Raw genomic sequence first — 17,264 nt, forward strand, 5'->3', positions numbered from 1 at the left:
GTCAGTCACACTCGCGTGCCCTACTGCATGAACATCCTTCTCTGTCCTTCTGTAACCCGTCCTGACCTGTGCTTCTGGATTGAGTTCAGTATCCGCTCCCCTTACAAAACACCCTATCTGCTCCTTACCCTGGACAGGATACCTGGGTGGTATCTATCAAACACTTGATCAAACTGTAGCAATCCCCTGTTGTCTTTCTGATTTCCTCAGTAGACAGAAACCCCCGGCCCCTGCTGAAGACAGGGGCCAAGTCACTTTCCCACGGAGTCTAACCCCGCAAACAAGCCGACCTGCTGTGTTCTTGTCGAATATTTACCAAGCAACTAAGTGAGCCAGTGATGGCTGCTCCTCCCTGATCCCGACCACACTAGATGCAGCTGTGAAGGATTCCCTAGAAGACATTCCCTTTGTATTGTATTAGCCCAGTGCTCAGGTTCTGCCTACTCCTGACTAGATCAAGTTCTTGTGCCTGCACACTTGCTACACACACACACACACACACGCACGCACACACGTACAAACACAGGTGTGTGCGCGCACACCCCACCAATATGCTATTTCCCCATTTGCAGATGCTTCAGCAGGAAGTACCAAATGGTTGCTTCATCTCCCAGAGTGTCCACATCCCCTTCCTGCCCTGCCTTGCTCTCCCCTCCCAGCTGGGAGGCAGCAGGGCCCTGTGAGGAGAGGGCTGTTTGCTGGACAGATAGTGAGTCCCTCCCGCCTTACATTCCCTCTCTGGTCTTCCTGCTGAGCCTGCAATGTGGCCATACCAGGTCCAGCTAGGCTGTGTGGAAGGCAGGCAGGCGGGGCAATGCAGCAGTGCTGATCAAGAGTCATAAAAATATCCATATCCTTTGGCCTAATAATTCCACTCTTGGGAATTGCTTCCAAGGAAATTACTTAAAATTACAAGCAAAAGATACATGCACTGTTTAGAGCTATGTTATTTATAACACGCAGAAAGTAGAAGCAAATGCCATGACCCAAAATAGAAAAATAATAAAATAAACCATGGTGTATTCATGCAGCAGACTATCACAAAAAACATTGAAAGCGAAAATACGGCTTTGTAAGAACAAGGATGTTGTCTTACAAGTCACTTTAAGTGAAAAGATAGAGACGCTATATGCATATTATAATTGTGTAAGTGGGGGCCAGAAAGACAGTTCAGTTAAGAACACTGGACCCATGTTCAATTCCCAGCAACCATGTGCTGTCTTACAGTCATCCATAACTCGGGGATCCAATGCCTTCTTCTGGCCTCATCAGACACCAACAGACATGCAAAAATATCCATACACATAATAAAACAATAATAGTAATTTTAAAAGAATAATCACGTGTCTGAGAATAATAAAGACACAGGAAGTTGGAGGCAGTTATAGTTAGTGGAATCATCATTTTCTCCCCATTCCACCTGAGTTCTTTAGCCCAGGCTGGCCTTGGTCTTGAGATGTTGTTCCTGTTTCAGGTCCTTATTATAAATTAATGTTTTTTATTTGTAAGTGACTAGAAACTATGGGAAATGCCTTGAACACTAAGGCTTTGTGGAAGGACTCCCTTCCTCACTCAGTTGCAACTTTATTGTGGAATATAATAACGGAAACTTGCCTCATTTGGACCTTTCCAGTACCCGAGGGTGGGTTTGTAAATTATTTGTAGTGTGGGACTGTAGCTTGACAGCCACAAAAGCACTCACAGGACATTTGCATAAGGAACAAATAATTCTGTCTACGGGGTTCTCCATCTGGCTACCACTATCCAGCCTACGGGTCACAGCCCGGAGGTCCTAAAGATGCTGTTTCCTCTGAGCCCCCATCCTGAAGATTGAGGGGAAGGAGGAGTTACACAGATCCCAGGGGGTCACCTAGGTAGGATAAGAAATTCTAATAGGTGCAGGGTGGAAATAAAGTCTGAGAGTGAGTCCTCCTTACTCTCCTCCTCTCTCCCTTCTCTTTTCTTTTTTCACCTTCCCTCTTTCCCTCTCCTCTCCGCTCCCTTCCTCTTCTCTCCCTTCCCCTCTCCTCCTCTTCCCTCCTTTCTTCTCCCTTTCCCTCATCTCCCCTCCTCTCCCCTTTTTTCCCCTTTTCCTCCCCCACTCTCCCCCTTCCCTTCCCTCCTCTCCTTCACTCCCTCCCCTTCTCATTTTTTTCTTTTTGAAGAAAAGCATCGGCCTGGAGTTCTAGCTCCATCTTTCCTTAGTTGCGTTTGCAATGTCTTTGCCATCTCAATCCCAAGGCCACCTCTCCACTAGTACCTCAGCTCCTGAACTGGTATTTCTGCCTCTCTTTTCTTCACCCATGATACACTGGGGGCAGTTAAGAGCCTGCCAGCAGTTTTGGTGCCTTGAGAGGCTCTCCTCCAGGGCCCTCATGGACAGAAGGAGGCACATACTGGTCAATGCTGTCTTCTAATCAGCGCATAGGCTCACTTCATGCATTCCTACTGGCCCCATCCCCGTGTGCAACCATTTGTGTGCACCCTACACATCGGAGGCCCTGCAGTCCCTCACCAGTATCCCTAGGCCATTGTTCCTGCTTAGAAAAGATGCTTCCAGCTACATAAATGCAGAATGTATTTTCTCCATAAGTCCTCCAACCGCATGGGCTCACTGCGTTCACAATACCCATTCCTTGCTTTGTCTTGGGAGTGCTTCACTTCCACCCACCCCCAAACCCTCAGCTCACTCTCTTTACATTTCACTCCCTCCCAAGAACCCAGACAGCATTCTTTGTGCAGCTAGCTGCGACATTACCGCAGAAAGACGGAACAAGCAGATGTGTGCTTCCAAGCCAGGTCTGTCCAACACTAAAGCTAAGCAGAGGACTTCACATTTATCCCTGTTTAATTTCATTGTGTTGGCTTTGGCCCCGTGTCCCATCCTTTATAAATCATTTCGAACTTGAATGTGTCATATATCATATTAAGTATCCCAGCTGTGGGTCATCTGGATTCTTTCTAGGTTTCATTCAAATCGTTAACAAAAATATTTAACAAGTGCGTGCCAAGGACAGAATGCCGAGGCTTGCCACTGAAGACTGTCCTGGGGGAAGACCTAAGGTCCTTAATGAGGGTATTTTAGACAGGGTAGCTCAATCTACTCTGAATTCATCTTGCCAAAAAAAAAAAATCCTTCATAATATGGGTTTGAGAAATCAGGATATTCTTGTTGGTTTATGAGAACATTTGATTCTCTAAACCTAGCTAGAAGTTCTTCACTGATGGCTGAGAGGGAGAGATGGGTTCACGACAGAATGTTTAGACTCTTACCCTCCCGTCCCTGCTGAGCTCCTAAGGCTCAGCACCCCACTTTGTTCTGCTCCCCAGCAGACCTGCTTACAGAAAGTCAGCAGGGAGATGGGGTGGGTGGAGTGTGGTGGGGAGGTGAGGGACATGGGAAAGCGGGGGTGGGACACACTATCGGCTCCATTAGCCCTGACTGCATTTTCTCTATTTTCAACTACCCACGACTAACTGCAATCCAAAAATACTGAATGGAAACTTCCAGGAAGGAAGAACTTAACGGTTACAAATTATGCTCTCTTTGTCCAGCGTATCCATGCTACCTGCCTGCTGGCTAATAGCAGAGCTACAGATCTACCGTCTCGTTACTGCTCAGGTTCAGCAACTTCACTTCACTTACTGATGGCCCCAGAGCGCGGGAGCAGCAGCACAGGTGATCCAGATATCCAAAAGAAGCTACGAAGTACTTCCTGCGGGTGAGGAGCTTGGATAAGCTAGGGAAAAGGAAACCATAACCCGAGACTGGCAAGGCTCTCGTGAGACTGAGTCATGTGTCTACGGCTGCGAAGAAGGAGAGAAAAGCAAAACAAAGGCAAGGCAGTTGTGCAGCTTGTGCCTCACACTGGACAGTCAGGACCACAGCGCAGGCTCTAACGGTGATCGGAAAGGCAAGGTGGGCTTGTTGGCTCATGCTTGCCACCTCGGTGCTTGAGAGGCTGAAACAGGAGGATTGCTACAAGTTCCAGGGCAGCGTGGGATGTAAGTGAGAGAGACCCTGTCTCAAAAATAAATAAGTAAATAAAGAAATAAATGGGGGAGGACATGAAGTGAGCAGGTCATCCAGGCGGTACTCTGTGGTTTTAGGCATCCCCCGAGGTCTGGGACTATACCAAGGGCGACCACTCTTCTCATTTTCTGTCTCCTCCCTTACCTACTCTTCCCGGGTGAATGCATGGAACACTTGCTGTTCCTCCCCTTCTTTCCCTTCTCCTTCCCTCCCCTTTTCCAAAACGCATTTATTAAGACAAGGAATCTCCCTTCCTCTGGCAGCCCTTAGCTGCCCCGGGAGCCTACAACTTTGATCTGCTATTTCACACCCGGCCCAGCTGTCTGCAGAAGTCCAGAGAGGTGGGCTGATGTGTGTGGTCGGCAACAACTCCTTGTCTGTCACAGACCCTGGGGCTAAAGGGGAACTTCAGATGTCCTGGTGTCTCCACCCAGGCTGCAGCAGCTGCATGGGGCTGTTCTCTTCCAAATGACAACCTCCTCCCAGACTCACTTTTTACGCCGGGCACTTTTCACGAACATTAACTCAGAGGTGCGTGCTCTTAAGACTTTTCCACTCTACGGATGGGAAAACCAAGAGCCCAGGAGATCGCAGTCCAGTAAATGGCAAAATCAGATAGAACCCCAGCCATCTGGCTCCTGGGCCTTTGTTCTTTAGCACTTATGGGGCAGGGCTATAGGACATCTGTGATCCTGCCTTCAGGGACAAGGGCAAGCTGTGTGTATCATTCTCATCATAGGGTCCATAACCAAGGTGTTCTGCCCTTCCGGCTTAGAGGAGCGAAAGTGTTTTGCACGGCACAGGTTAGAACTTATTTGTTAATACTATTATGATCGCTATTATTATTAATTATTTTGGGTAAGATATGTGAATGGGGGATGTATACATGCCACAGAAGTCACTTAAAGATCATAGGATAACCTTGTGCAGTTGGTTCTCCCCCTCCATGTTTATGTGGGAACTCAAAGATCACACTCATGAAATCAGGCTTGGGCAGCAACCCTTTACTGGCTAAGCCATCTTACTGGCTCCAGAACCTTTGATTTGTTTTGAGGCTGGCCACCAACTCACTGTGAATCTGAACTTCTTGCCTCCATTTCCCAAGAACTGGAATTACAGGCGTGCACCACCATACCTGGTGTGTGGTGCCAGGGACTGAACCCTGGTCTTTATGCATGAAAGGCAAATGCTCTATCAACTAAGCTATATGTCTGGCCCTACGGCCACTTTTATGCCGTGAAAGGCCCTTGCTTATATTAGAAGCCTTACTGTCTCAAAGCTCTGCTCATATCCCCTTCTTTGCCCCCTCCCTTTTCCAGCACCAATACTATAAAGCCTATTTGGGGTTGTCACATTTTTTAAGCATTAGTTTATTAAGTATTAGTAACACCAGCACCACCTTGAATTTGAGACTCTATAGCTCTTCAAGTTGACAGCATCAATCATCTTATCTATGACATACAGGACCATATTTCCTTTGAAAACAACCTGCCTGGTAAGGGGGTACTAGCTTTCCTGATGGGGAATGAACTTTGAGGCTGTTATTACTCTTGAACCTGAAACTCAGATTCCCTGTCTCCCTCTGGTACCGCACCCCTCTTGGCTCGCCAGGAGAAGAAGGAACTACTGTGCCCTCCAACTTCACCACAAAGTTCCCTTGACCTTGAGCCCTCCCACAGGCGCTGAAGGCAGGGCTTCTGAACAAAAGGATGGTCAGTCTCGGTGTCAAGTTAACTGCAAGTAGGAAACAGACTTAGGTCCCCTCTTTGAGGGGAGCCGGGTTGCTTTAAAATCAAAGTCCCTTGGGTGGCTCAGCACTGTGCTGCAGCAATAGGCCAGGAGGTTTGAATTCCCTGGAGCCAATAGAGCTATAAACCGCATCTCCTGATGGCACTCTCTGAGAAACGAGCTGTTCCAGGACCAAAATGCTTAAGAAACTGTCCAAACAGCTTCACTTAATGGTTTGGCTATAGATGTCTCCGAGGTTTTCCCATAGAAATGGGTGTATATGGCCGGGTGGTGGTGGTGCACGCCTTTAATCCCAGCACTCCAGGGAGGCAGAGGCAGGCTGATCTCTGGGAGTTCGAGGCCAGCCTGGTCTACAAGAGCTAGTTCCAGGATAGGCACCAAAGCTACAGAGAAACCTTGTCTTGAAAAACAAAAACAAAACCAAACAAACAAACAAACAAAAAGAAATGGGTATATACGTACTTCTGACTTCCCTTCCAAACCCACTGCCTTTCTAAAGCACAGAGAACAGTTGGCATCATTGAGAATGATCTTCCCGCTTACAAAGCAACTTTCACTTCAATCAGGAAGAGCAGCTCTGAACACAGAGCTCTGCAACCCTCTAGGCCCGAGACTGAGGGGAGCATATAACTGATGCTTTCCCTGGCCTTCCCACCTTCATCAGCCTGAAGGACAAAGCCTTGCTTCCAGACCAGCTCCAAGATGGTCACTGTTGTGAAGCAAGACCCCCGCAGCCTATGGAAACCATCCACAGAGGATTCCCAGCTCTCTGCATGTGAGGTGGGGTGATAGGCCGGTACTGTCTCGGCCCTGTGGTGCTGAGGACTTGTGTGGCCACTTGTCCCCTTTCTGGGTCTCAGATGAAGGACAAATATGAGGTGGACCAGAGACCCCAGCTGTGACAACCATGTAGCACGAGTCATAAACAAACATTTGCTGCTTCCACTGGCTAGGGCTGTGGCCTTCGCTACAGCAACACTGGCCTGGTTTGTAACTCTTGCAACTTAACTCTCTACCCGCCGTCTTCGCGGAAGCAACCACACTTGTCTTGCCTCGATTTCTGCTCCCCTCTCCACCTCCAGGCGGCAGAGAGCCTGAGAGCAGCTATTGTGTCTTAGTAGCTCTCATTTGGTAACTTCTCAGTAGATGTCTTTAGATAAAAGACTGAAAGAATGGGAATGACTAAAGAATGCAGGATTAGAACACGGAGGGAGATAGGGTACAAAGTCATTTTAGAAACCCGCCACCCGTCCCTTCCTGAAGGTGGCCATGAGCTTTGCTGAGCTCCTACCACCCTGCTAAGCTGTCGTCTAGTTTGACTAGCAGGAGATGAGGTCAGGAGGAGATGAGGGTGGCCTATGGAGATGTTATGTTTCCCAGGGGCCTCCCTTCCCAACAGGAGCTTCTCCCAATAAAGAGCTGTAGCTAAACGTGCACCAGTTTAGGTATGAGGGGCACCGGAGTGGAGATGGGCTACCTAAGAGGTAAGGAATCAGTCACTCAGCAAATGGAAATGAATATTCATTATATTCATTAGACATTTGCCCCTAGGGCATAGAGGTGGGGATGCTTACACCCTAACCTAACACCAAGGATTATCCCTTGCCCTCTGTGTCTGTCTGGACGTAAAGAGGTGATTAGTGGCTCCCCAAACACACACTCACTCCCTGATCCCTGGAACCTGTAAATACAACCTTATTTGTAAAATGAGACTTAGTAAATGGAGTGAAGGGTTTTGAAATGAGATGACCATCATCCTAAATCACGACCTAGGATCCTAATTCAGTGACAATGTCCCTGTAAAGAACACAAAGAGAAGAGGGATGTGTTCCCAAGCCGGAACCAGCAAGTACCAGGAGTGAAGAGAAGTTGGAACAGGATTGTTTGCTGGAGGAGCCTCTGTAGGAAGTGTGGTTCTGCTAACACCTGGCCTGGCCATGGCCACCTCTTAGCAGAGCCCTGGCAAATGCAGACACTGGCTAATGCCCCTGACTTCGGCACCAGGTGTCTCACTGAGCCTCCCACACATTCCCACAAGGAAAACTTGTAGCATCATCCATACTCTGCTTGGAGTATTCAAAGCCAGGCCATCCTGAGGGGTCAAGGCCATGGCCAGACAATGGAGACCACAGATCTCCCTGAGGAAGCCCTCTTGGGGCCCAGTGAAGGGGGCACAGTGCTGTACTTGGCTGGCAAGATGGGGAGTGGGGATGGGAAGTGAGGGGTGCAGTGGTACAAGGTGGAGGGTGCAGAGGTGGAGGTGGGAGATGGACCCTTTCTAGCCTTGGCTCTGGGTCTTTAGACTCTAGTGAAAGCAGTGATAATGAAATTGGTTTTCTCCCAAGTCCCATGAAGAATAATGCTTGCTGGGAGGACCTCAGACACCGAACACTAGAGTTTGGGAGACAGCTGTAGAGACAGCAAAGTGAAGTGAGGTCCGTGGATCGGATGTGTCCCGTAGTGCCCTGGGGGTTAGGAGGCTTTTGCCGTAGCTTTGACTCAGCCACTACCTGACTTCGAGTGTGGCCATCAATAGGTCATGTTTAACTGTTCGTTCCTTTTACTTCCCAAACCCCTCTGCTCTAAGAGTCAGTGTTTAAGCTGGGTGAAGTAACGCACACTTGTAATGCCGTCATTTGGAGGTGGGAGAGGTTTAAGAATTTAAGGTCAGTCTGGGCTATATGAGACCCAGTCTAAAAAACCTTACCAAGAACAACAATAACAAAAATCAACTTTGAAAATTCCACCTCCTTTTTTGTCATTGATGTTAGCACCAGTGGCCTCCTGTCTCCACCAAAGACACAGTGGAACCTTCTCGGAGTCTTTTAGATGAGGATTCAGAATTAATTCACCTGAGCCAGGTCTTAAAAAACTCCAAGCCTGGGCCGCCTGGCCTGGCACGGTCTGGAAGAAGTTTGTCCAGAAAGAGAAAGGAATCCTAGGACCCCGCCCTCGGATTTACCTCCTGCAAAGATCACCTTCCAGATCTTCCAGCAACATAGACAGACCCTCCCCTCCCTTATCCAGAAGGCAAATGCAGTAAGATTTTATGAGGATTAAAAAGATAAATTTATGGAAAATACCTGCATATAGTAGGCATGCAACGTGTTACAGTAATCACCATGACAACAGCTTTTAAATGTTGCCACACTGCCATTACTGCGGCTGCGCGGAATGAATTTCCCACTATCCATCAATTCATATCTCAAAAGCATGACAAGCCAGGGACCTGAGGCTGAGAAATGTATTCTAGAAGGCTGAGAGAGTGGGGGTGGGGCAGTGGGCTGGAATAAGTGGCCTCGTAGCTCATGTGTTTGGAATGAACTATTCGGGTGAGGGTCGAGCAGGAAGGGGGGTTCAGAAGAGGTGGAAGCCTTCCATGGCATCTTAGACGATGGAAATACCCTCGCGGGTCGGTGTCTTGCGTTGTGCAACGGCAACCACAGGCTTAGCCTTTCGTTTCCGTTGCTCTGGGTGGGGCTAACGTGTGTGCGCGCGCGCGCGCACATGTGTGTGTGTGTGTGTGTGTGTGTGTGTGTGTGTGTGTGTGGTCTGCTGTTGCTCCTAGGTCCATCTGGCTCAACCCAGGGCTGGCTGGAGACAAGGAGAAACATTGGCCTTTTGTAGAATGAGCAGGATCCCACAGTAGGAGGAGTGAGCGGGGCCACGGGTGGGATGGGACAAAAGGGGTGTGTGTGTGTGTGTGTGTGTGTGTGTGTGTGTGTGTGTGAGAGAGGCTTGTTCTAAGGCCTCTAGTCAATAAAAGATAAGAGGGCCTTGAGGGTGGCTTTGGTGGGCTTGACCTCCAAGGTCCTCAGTAGGAGCTGCAGGTATGCAGGTAGGAGTGAGCTCCCTGTAACAAGCCCCCCAAGGCTGTCAGATGTAGGACTGACAGGAAACACCTGGAGGGAAGCCCAAGGAGGAAGCCTGTTTTCCCTCCTACTCAGAAGAAGCCGACTTTGAACTCCACCATGCACCTCGCAGCTTATCAAGATCACATTTTGTATTTTCAGAAAGTCACGTGCATGTAGATCTTGGGTCTCCAAATAGGAAAGAGCCCTTTTATGGTAGTAGCTGCAATCTACATTTCTCTGCTACCACCGGAGTCCTCCCTCTCAAATCTTATCTCTTTTTACCTTCCAGGAACCGACTGCGCCTAGTTCCCATGCATACCGCACTGTTTGTCTTTGACTGGAATGTACTCTTTCTAACTTTCTGCTGCTGGTTAACTCCTAGTCCTCCTTCAACACTCAACTCAGAAGTCATCTGTCACAGGAAGCCTCCCCCCTTCCCTCCACCCTGTCCCCCGTCCCAGGCTGGGTGTGGTACCCCTCCTCCAGTGGGGCAAGCCCTCGCTGCTGCTCACCCTGTTCTGCAATTAAGGGTTTAAGTGCCCATTTCCCGTCTTAGAAGCCCAGCGAGGTAAGAGATGAGGCCACAGCTAAAGTCCCAGTGCGTGGCAGGCAGTAAGTGGCAGGCAGTAAGTGACCATTATGTGACGGTTAAGCCTAATTAAACAGCTCTGTGGGCTGGAGCAATAGCTCAAGGCGTTAAGGTTAGCCCTGCAAACATAAAGACCCAAGTTCAAGCCCCAGTACTTAATTAAAAGGGTGTGTGTGTGTCACGCATGGTGGCGAATGACTGAATTGGTAAGCTCTAAATTTAGTAAGAGGCTCTCAAATGCAAGGTGAGAGCAATTGTGGAAGACTGTGTTGACCTCTCTGACCTTCATGTGTGCTTCAGCACTTAAAAGTGCGGGGCACAAGACTGCTGTCTGACATCTCGCAAACTGTCACCAATAGAGTGTAGAAGACTCAGCTAGAGAAAGTTGCAGTTGCCATCCACAGGCCAGGAGAGTAGCCCTGAGGTGGCTCAGGCAGATCCAAAACAAAGATGCTCATTTCTTGGCAAGGAAGAAGTTAGTTCCACTGTCAAGAACTGAGGATTTACAGCTGGGGACTCCCACTGTTCACTGACGGTGGGATTTAGCGGCACTTCGTGTGGGCTTCCCACAGAGGTGAGGGTCCCGCATGTCCACCTCACCCCTCTAGGGAGCTACGGAGAGCTGAAAGGCAGTGACTAGAGCCCTCTTTGTCGAACAGTCTCTGCCCCACCCAGATGAATGGCTTTACCAGGTGAGCCTCATGGGTTTCGCTAGTCAGCCTCCACAAATCCCTGCAGCCTGTATTCAGAAAACCCCAAAGAGGAAAAGGTGGGGTGGAGAGCAACCTGCCTCAAAAAACCAAAGGATGGCCCAGCGGGGGCGCACGCCTTTAATCCCAGCACTGGGGAGGCAGAGACAGGCACATCTCCGTGAGTTCGAGGCCAGCCTGGTCTACAAAATGAGTTCCAGGACAGGCTCCAAAACTACAAAGAAACCCAGTCTCGAAAAACAAACAAACAAACACAAAACAAAACAAAACAAAACAAAAACAAAGGACAAAGGCAATATCCTTCTGATCTGGCTCAGGTATGTATGTCTGGGAGATGAGCTCTCGGAGGGTCCTAAGGAAATGCATTAGAAGGGAGTGTTCTAACGTTTGTGCTATGCCTGCGGGATCACAGAAAGATGTGTCCACCTGACTCTGTGAAGGTGGACGTGAGCCACGTGCTGCAGCTGTGACAAAACTTCGTGAGACTGGGACTTTTTAAAGTGTGGGCTAACCTACTCTCCAGATAAGGTCCGACTGCACCCCGGCCCCAGCATACCTCCTAGGCTGGTTTGCTCATTCCCAGTAAGACTGGAGCAATCAGGGATTGCCTTGTTTGTCCCAGGGCTAGAGGGCCTTTTTCTAGTGGGTTTAGGTAGGCCAGACTGGCTCGGCAAAAATCAAGTCACTCACTCACTAGAGGAAGGCAGAGTTGCTTTGAGAGTTCTCTGGAACTGAACAGCTTTCTCCTGTGGCTCTGATAAGATTACCGGGGCTGCTGAGCCGCCAGCGTTCAGATTTCCCACGGAACCGCGGGAGCCAGGCTCAGGCTCTCCTTGCTGTGGGCAGCCGGCTGAGGATCAAGCTCTGAAATCCGACTCCGCTCCAGGAATGCTCTCACCCCTGCGCGATAGGAGCCGGGTCCTGACAGCGCGCCTACCCGAAACTGCTCCTATTCTCACAGCCCAGCAAACGGAAGAGGAGCCAGAGTGACTGCGAGGGTCCCAAAAGGAGAGAGCGAGGAGTTGGTATCCCGGCATGCCCACACATCCATCCGGCCTGCCTCCCGCTTCAGAGACGGAATAGTCCCCACTATGACCGCCAGCCTCAACCAGCACATCATGGCTCAATGACCCATGGGGGAAAACCAATGAGGTTCACTGGGACATCTCTGAATAATCCTTTTATTTCTCTTCCCTAGACTTGCCGTTTCCACACCAATAAATAAAAATAAAGTAGAGGCTCAGGCAAGATGGTCCAATGGGTAAATGTACTCGCTGGAAACAACCTGGGTTGACCCGGAATGGATTCCCGTGGTGGAAGGAGAGAACTGAAAGCTGTAAGCTGTCCTCTGATCTCCATATGCACAGGGTGGCATTTGAGACCCCACACTCGTGCACACATACAATAATAGTAATAATTAATAAAACAAAAATTAATGTGTTAAAATGGTCTAAAAATAAAGCAGCACCATTTTAACAAGGTAAAAATACATGAATTAAGACACAGGTTACAAAATAAATACATCATACATATATCAATATGTACACACATGTGTATACATGCACACACTTATATTGCTGATATTGTGATTTTATGTGTTCGTATGCTCTTTTTTGTTGTTGTTTGCTTGTTTGTTTGTTTTTGTTTTGTCAGGACAGGGTTTCTCTGTAGCTTTGGAGCCTGTCCTGGAACTAGCTCTGTAGACCAGGCTGACATCTAACACACAGAGATCCGCCTGCCTCTGCCTCCCCAGTGCTGGGATTAAAGGCATGCGCCAACACCACCTGGCTTGTGTGTGTTTTCTTTAGACAAGGGCTCACAGAGCTCAGGCTGAAGATGATCTTTACCTTGACTCTGCTGCTCCAAGCTTGCATGTTCTATAATTAAACTGTGAGCCATCACAGCCAGCTTGACCACACACACACACACACACACACACACACACCTTTGAGACAGGGTTTGTCTAACCACGTAGCCTTGGCTGGCCTAGAACTAACTGTGTAGACCAGGCTGAGCTTGAACCCCCAGAGATCCACCTACCTCAGCCTCTGAAGTGCTGGGATTAAAGGCGTGTGCCGCCATTCTCAGCTCACTTTTTAAAAAATAACTTTTATTTATACATATTGGCCTACTTTTAAAAAAAAACATTATTTGTGTGTATGCACACATTCATGCTGGTGCCCTCAAAGGCTAGGACGGGGTTTCCCCTGGCTTCCTATCTACAATAACTTCACTGTTACTGTTTCTAGAGACAATCGCTTCTGTAACCGAAGAGGTCTGTATGTCTCTGAACTGAAATTACTACCCAGAACCGTCAAACCAACCAACAAACACACTAAAGTCTGCATTTTCTTTTCTTTCTTTTTCCTCCTTCTCTCTGCTTTAAAAGTCTGATCTCTCTCAACTCCAAGAACACATTCGCTCAATCAATATGTCCTGTTTGGTGCCCACGAGGCCCTAGAAATAGAAAATACGGTCCCTCCCAGCAGGGAGCCAGAGAGCCAGTCCCAGTGGGGTTGTTAAGTGCTTTGTAGAGGCCGAGGGCCTCTGGGGAGGCGCCCAGAGGTAGTAACATTTGAACTACAGTTTCTATTATTTTATCAGGCAAATCTTATTGGAAAATTTGGGTTCTGGGATGGACATTGTGTTGGTTCATGGAGACTCACAGATCAGTAAGGCAGCCCTTCCTATATTGAGGTATATTCTCTCTCCTTCCTTCCGTCCCTCCTTCTGCTAGGGATCAAACCTGGGGCCTCACACAGGCTATGCAAGGTCTCCTCTTCTGGGCCCCCTGGTGAACTCAAATGCAGATGTGGTTTCTGCTTCCCCTCTAGCACACAGGAGTCTTTACCCTTTGTCTTTCATCCCAGGCCTCAAAGGGACCCCCTAGCCTGAGAGCCTTGTGTGCTCATGGGTGGCATAGACCACCTTGCTGCATCATGGCTGCCACCCCACGCATCCCTCTGTTTCCTATAGTCTGTAGTACAGATGCCAGGGCCATTCGTGAACTGAATGGCCTTCAAGGTCTGAAAGCGGTGAATTAGAAGACGTTCCAGGTTAAGAGCACAGCCAGGGAAGGAGATTTTATATGAAGAAAAGGTAAGGCCTTCTGGGTTGCTTAGATTTCAGCCCCTGCTGGCTCAACCACCTGCTGGGTGGGTGGCTTCTATACTTTCTGGTCTCAGGGCTTTATCTTGCTGCTTTCACTTTTCTTCCTTTAATGACCCCCTACTTCCCCTCCAACCAACTGCTCTGCCTTCCTGAGAGGAGCTGGTATGTTCTTCCCAGCCCCATTCTTGTGTTTCTCTATCTGGCCGCTGCCTGGATCTCAAGGTTTCTCCTGCGTAGCATCAGCCCTGACCAGTACAAATCTCTCTCGCAGAAACAGTCACTTAGCGCACCCCTTCAAAGAGTGACGCCTGACAGGATATGTGAGTGATGTTTCCTCTGTTGGACTGGGAGTGTCTGAAAGGCTGGGCTCAAGTGCCACCTTACTTTGTTTATTCCCCTGAGAGATCCCTGTGGGCTGCGGTATGATTAATGCAACTAATACCAGCCCCAGCGATTGGAGGCTTTCCCTAATGTTTGCAGCAGGTAAGTGTGGGTTGGAGCACTAGAGCCACGGCCTGCTGATTAGTTTTGAATACTTGATATGGGGACATGACGTGACTCGGTTTCTTCTCAAATAAAGTGAGGCGCTCCTTCCTGAGGCTGATTCCGGGCTCCTTCCTAGCTGAGAACCGTCACTTCCGCTGTCCTCTGTTTCCCCTTTATGCCCTTTCAACAGTGCCAGTTGTGGCAGTGTTTTGGTTTATTGGCTTTGCCAAAGAAACTTCCAAAGCGGCCGCTGCCAACCAGCAAGACCATCAACCTCAAGACCATCATAGGCAGATCTGCCCGGCGTTCTGGTTGACTAGGTAATCTCTCCCTGTGTTGGTCCAGCGTATGGCACACAGGAATCTGGCTATCTCCGTCCAATCCCTTTTCAGTTACTGTATAAAGCGGCTTAGAGAGGGGAGAGCCCTCTTTTCGTGCCTCCCGCCTACCAAGCCACACAGGAAGTTGCTGGAACTGATATTTTCAGAGCCTTGAACTCCCTGTTTCTTCCTCAGCTGAGGGAGGAAGAAGTGTCCCCGTGGAGGGAGAACTTCTGTGTTTCCCTAGATTAGAGTTTGCACTGGGCCTTCGAGCAGCACCCTGCTTTAAGCCCAGCTGTATTTCATTTTTTGTCCATTACAGTCCTGGTAGTTACCCCACAAGCTTCCAGCTTGGTGCATGAAACACGGCAAGTGCTCCCCAAAGAGGGAACCTACAAGTACAGCAGTTTCTTTGTGGGTCCTTGAGCCATCGCTCCCCTCTGTCCTGTAGCCGTAGCCAGCTCAGAGAATCCTATCACTTTGAGTTTGTAGGGTCTGGGCAGACTTGAGAGCCCATCTGCAATGTGTTGTGGTCTATCTACCCTACTGCTACAGAAGGTCCATCTCAGACCCCAGCATCCCAGGTACTCAAGTTCCCCAGAATGCAATCCTTGTTTCTTAATAAAAACTGGTTGAGCTGAATATCCAGGACAAACCTACTGTTCTTTTAGAGATGGTAAGCAGATGGCAGAACTTAGAAAAGACAGCGGGCTCAGGCCTAGAAGGGATTGCACTTCTAATCACTGGGACCACTGCAGACTACGTACGGTCCAGGGAAGAGCAGTTTCCTTCTGAGTGGGAGTGGGTTTGAAGGAGGGCATCTTTGGAAGTCTGTAGATGTCGAGAAGGGAGCTAGGGGAAGTAACATCCCAACTACTCCTCAGATGGAAAGCAGTGGCCTGTATTCCACTGAGGTTGGAAAAGTGCAGGGAAAGTCCTGTCTCCTCTCAGAAGCGGAAAAGTCCGGAACTCACCTCTGCACACCCCTCAGATATGGTTACCACACCCCAAGGTGCACATAACCTCAGAAGGCAGGACATCCTGGGGAGACTCGAGTTTCTCGGAAATAAGTTCACTGGACTGACATGAAGGGAGCTTTTCAGAAAGTAAAGAAAGAAGATGCCACAGGCACCAAGAGGTACTTCAGAAGCAAGAGGACAGCTGGTCTGAACGGCCACGCTGCAAACGAAAGGGGAAGCCATGCCCGTGGAGTCCCAACCTCAACTACCCGCTCTTTTTCTCAGTGCCTGAGTCAGGGTCACTGGAGTTTTTGTTTTGGGGTTCTTGGTTCACACACCTTTATCGGTTTATGACCTTAGCGGTACCTAATTTTATTTTCTAAACAACATGCATGTGCACAGTCAAAACACCCGAATCCCTAAAGAGGGACCCCCCCCCAACACACACTTTATCTTGAGATCTTCTGACAAGACTACTCGTCCCACAGGGGTCTCCTAGGTAGGGGTAAGGACCAGCCTTTGGTGTTGGCCTGGCGTCTTTGGAGCTGCGTGCTCCCTCTTGTGAGCAGGGACAGCGACCTGGGCAGGAGCTCCTTGACCTCACTCTCCCTGCGTCACCCCCACCCCCACCCCGAGTCTCCCTCGGTCCTTACCTCCATGTCCTCCAGGTAGACCTCCGGCGGCGGTTACGCCCGCTCGCTCTGGCAGGAGCTCACGATCCCCCGCTGTCTCCTCCGCTCCCAGCCCCGGCCACTTTCCGGACTGCAGCGGGCTCTGGGCGAGTGGGCGGCGGCGCGCGCCTGGCTGCGCTCGGCTGCGGGACTGCCCCAGCCGGGGGCCCTGCGCCAGAGAACGAGGAAGGAGGAGGAGGAGGGAGGGACCGAGGGACGCAGGAGGAGGGGAGGGGAATGGAGGGGAGTTGGGAGGGAGGCCGGATAGGGGTTTAAATTTAGACACAAATCTAAACAGATACTGTCCCTCCCAGGGCAGGACTCAAGAGTCCGAGCCACGACTCCATTAATCTGCCCAAACATGGGCTGGGCAGCGCCGCGCCCCCTTTCTCGCGAAGTTTCTCAGGACCCCGGGCTTTGCACGTTTTCAGACCGTATCAACTCCCCCTCTTGTAGCCTGCATTCTTTATTTTCCTTGCCTCTCAAATTAGGATTGCCTTTTCATTCTTTTTCCTCTTTACCATTTTCATCTTTTCATATCCATCTTCCCAGCCTCGTCCTCTTCCCCTCCATCCTTATCTTTACTACTTCGCTGCGTTACCTAGCTTTCGCGGATTCAGTAGCCTAATAAGAACACCTTGGTTTTGACACCTCTGTTCCTGTCCACCTTCCAGGATTCCATTTGCAGGAAACAGCTATCAGTTTGTCGATCTGTTATCTCTTTGTGGAGGAGGAGGAGGAGGAGGGAGGGAGGAACCCAAGCGAAGTTTTCCAAGTTTCCT

The 17,264-nt window shown here is 49.5% G+C and overlaps 1 protein-coding gene across 2 annotated transcripts in view; it reads right to left on the bottom strand.

Annotated features, from left to right (window-relative positions):
- The window catches only part of Rcsd1 (RCSD domain containing 1), a 60,301-nt gene extending 43,531 nt beyond the window's left edge, over positions 1 to 16,770 (bottom strand). The window contains exon 1 of one of the 2 annotated variants that reach the window (XM_050158361.1): positions 16,465 to 16,770. In XM_050158361.1, coding sequence (XP_050014318.1) covers positions 16,465 to 16,470 — 6 coding nt within the window. In that variant the 5' untranslated portion in view covers positions 16,471 to 16,770. The remainder of the gene's footprint in view (positions 1 to 16,464) is intronic. The other variant, XM_050158362.1, reaches the window with a different exon arrangement.
- Positions 16,771 to 17,264: the final 494 nt, after the last annotated feature.

The sequence above is a fragment of the Alexandromys fortis genome, unplaced genomic scaffold (genome assembly GCF_014885135.2).
Source record: "Alexandromys fortis isolate MF-2015 unplaced genomic scaffold, M_Fortis_MF-2015_v1.1 scaffold_97, whole genome shotgun sequence".
NCBI lineage: Eukaryota > Metazoa > Chordata > Mammalia > Rodentia > Cricetidae > Alexandromys > Alexandromys fortis.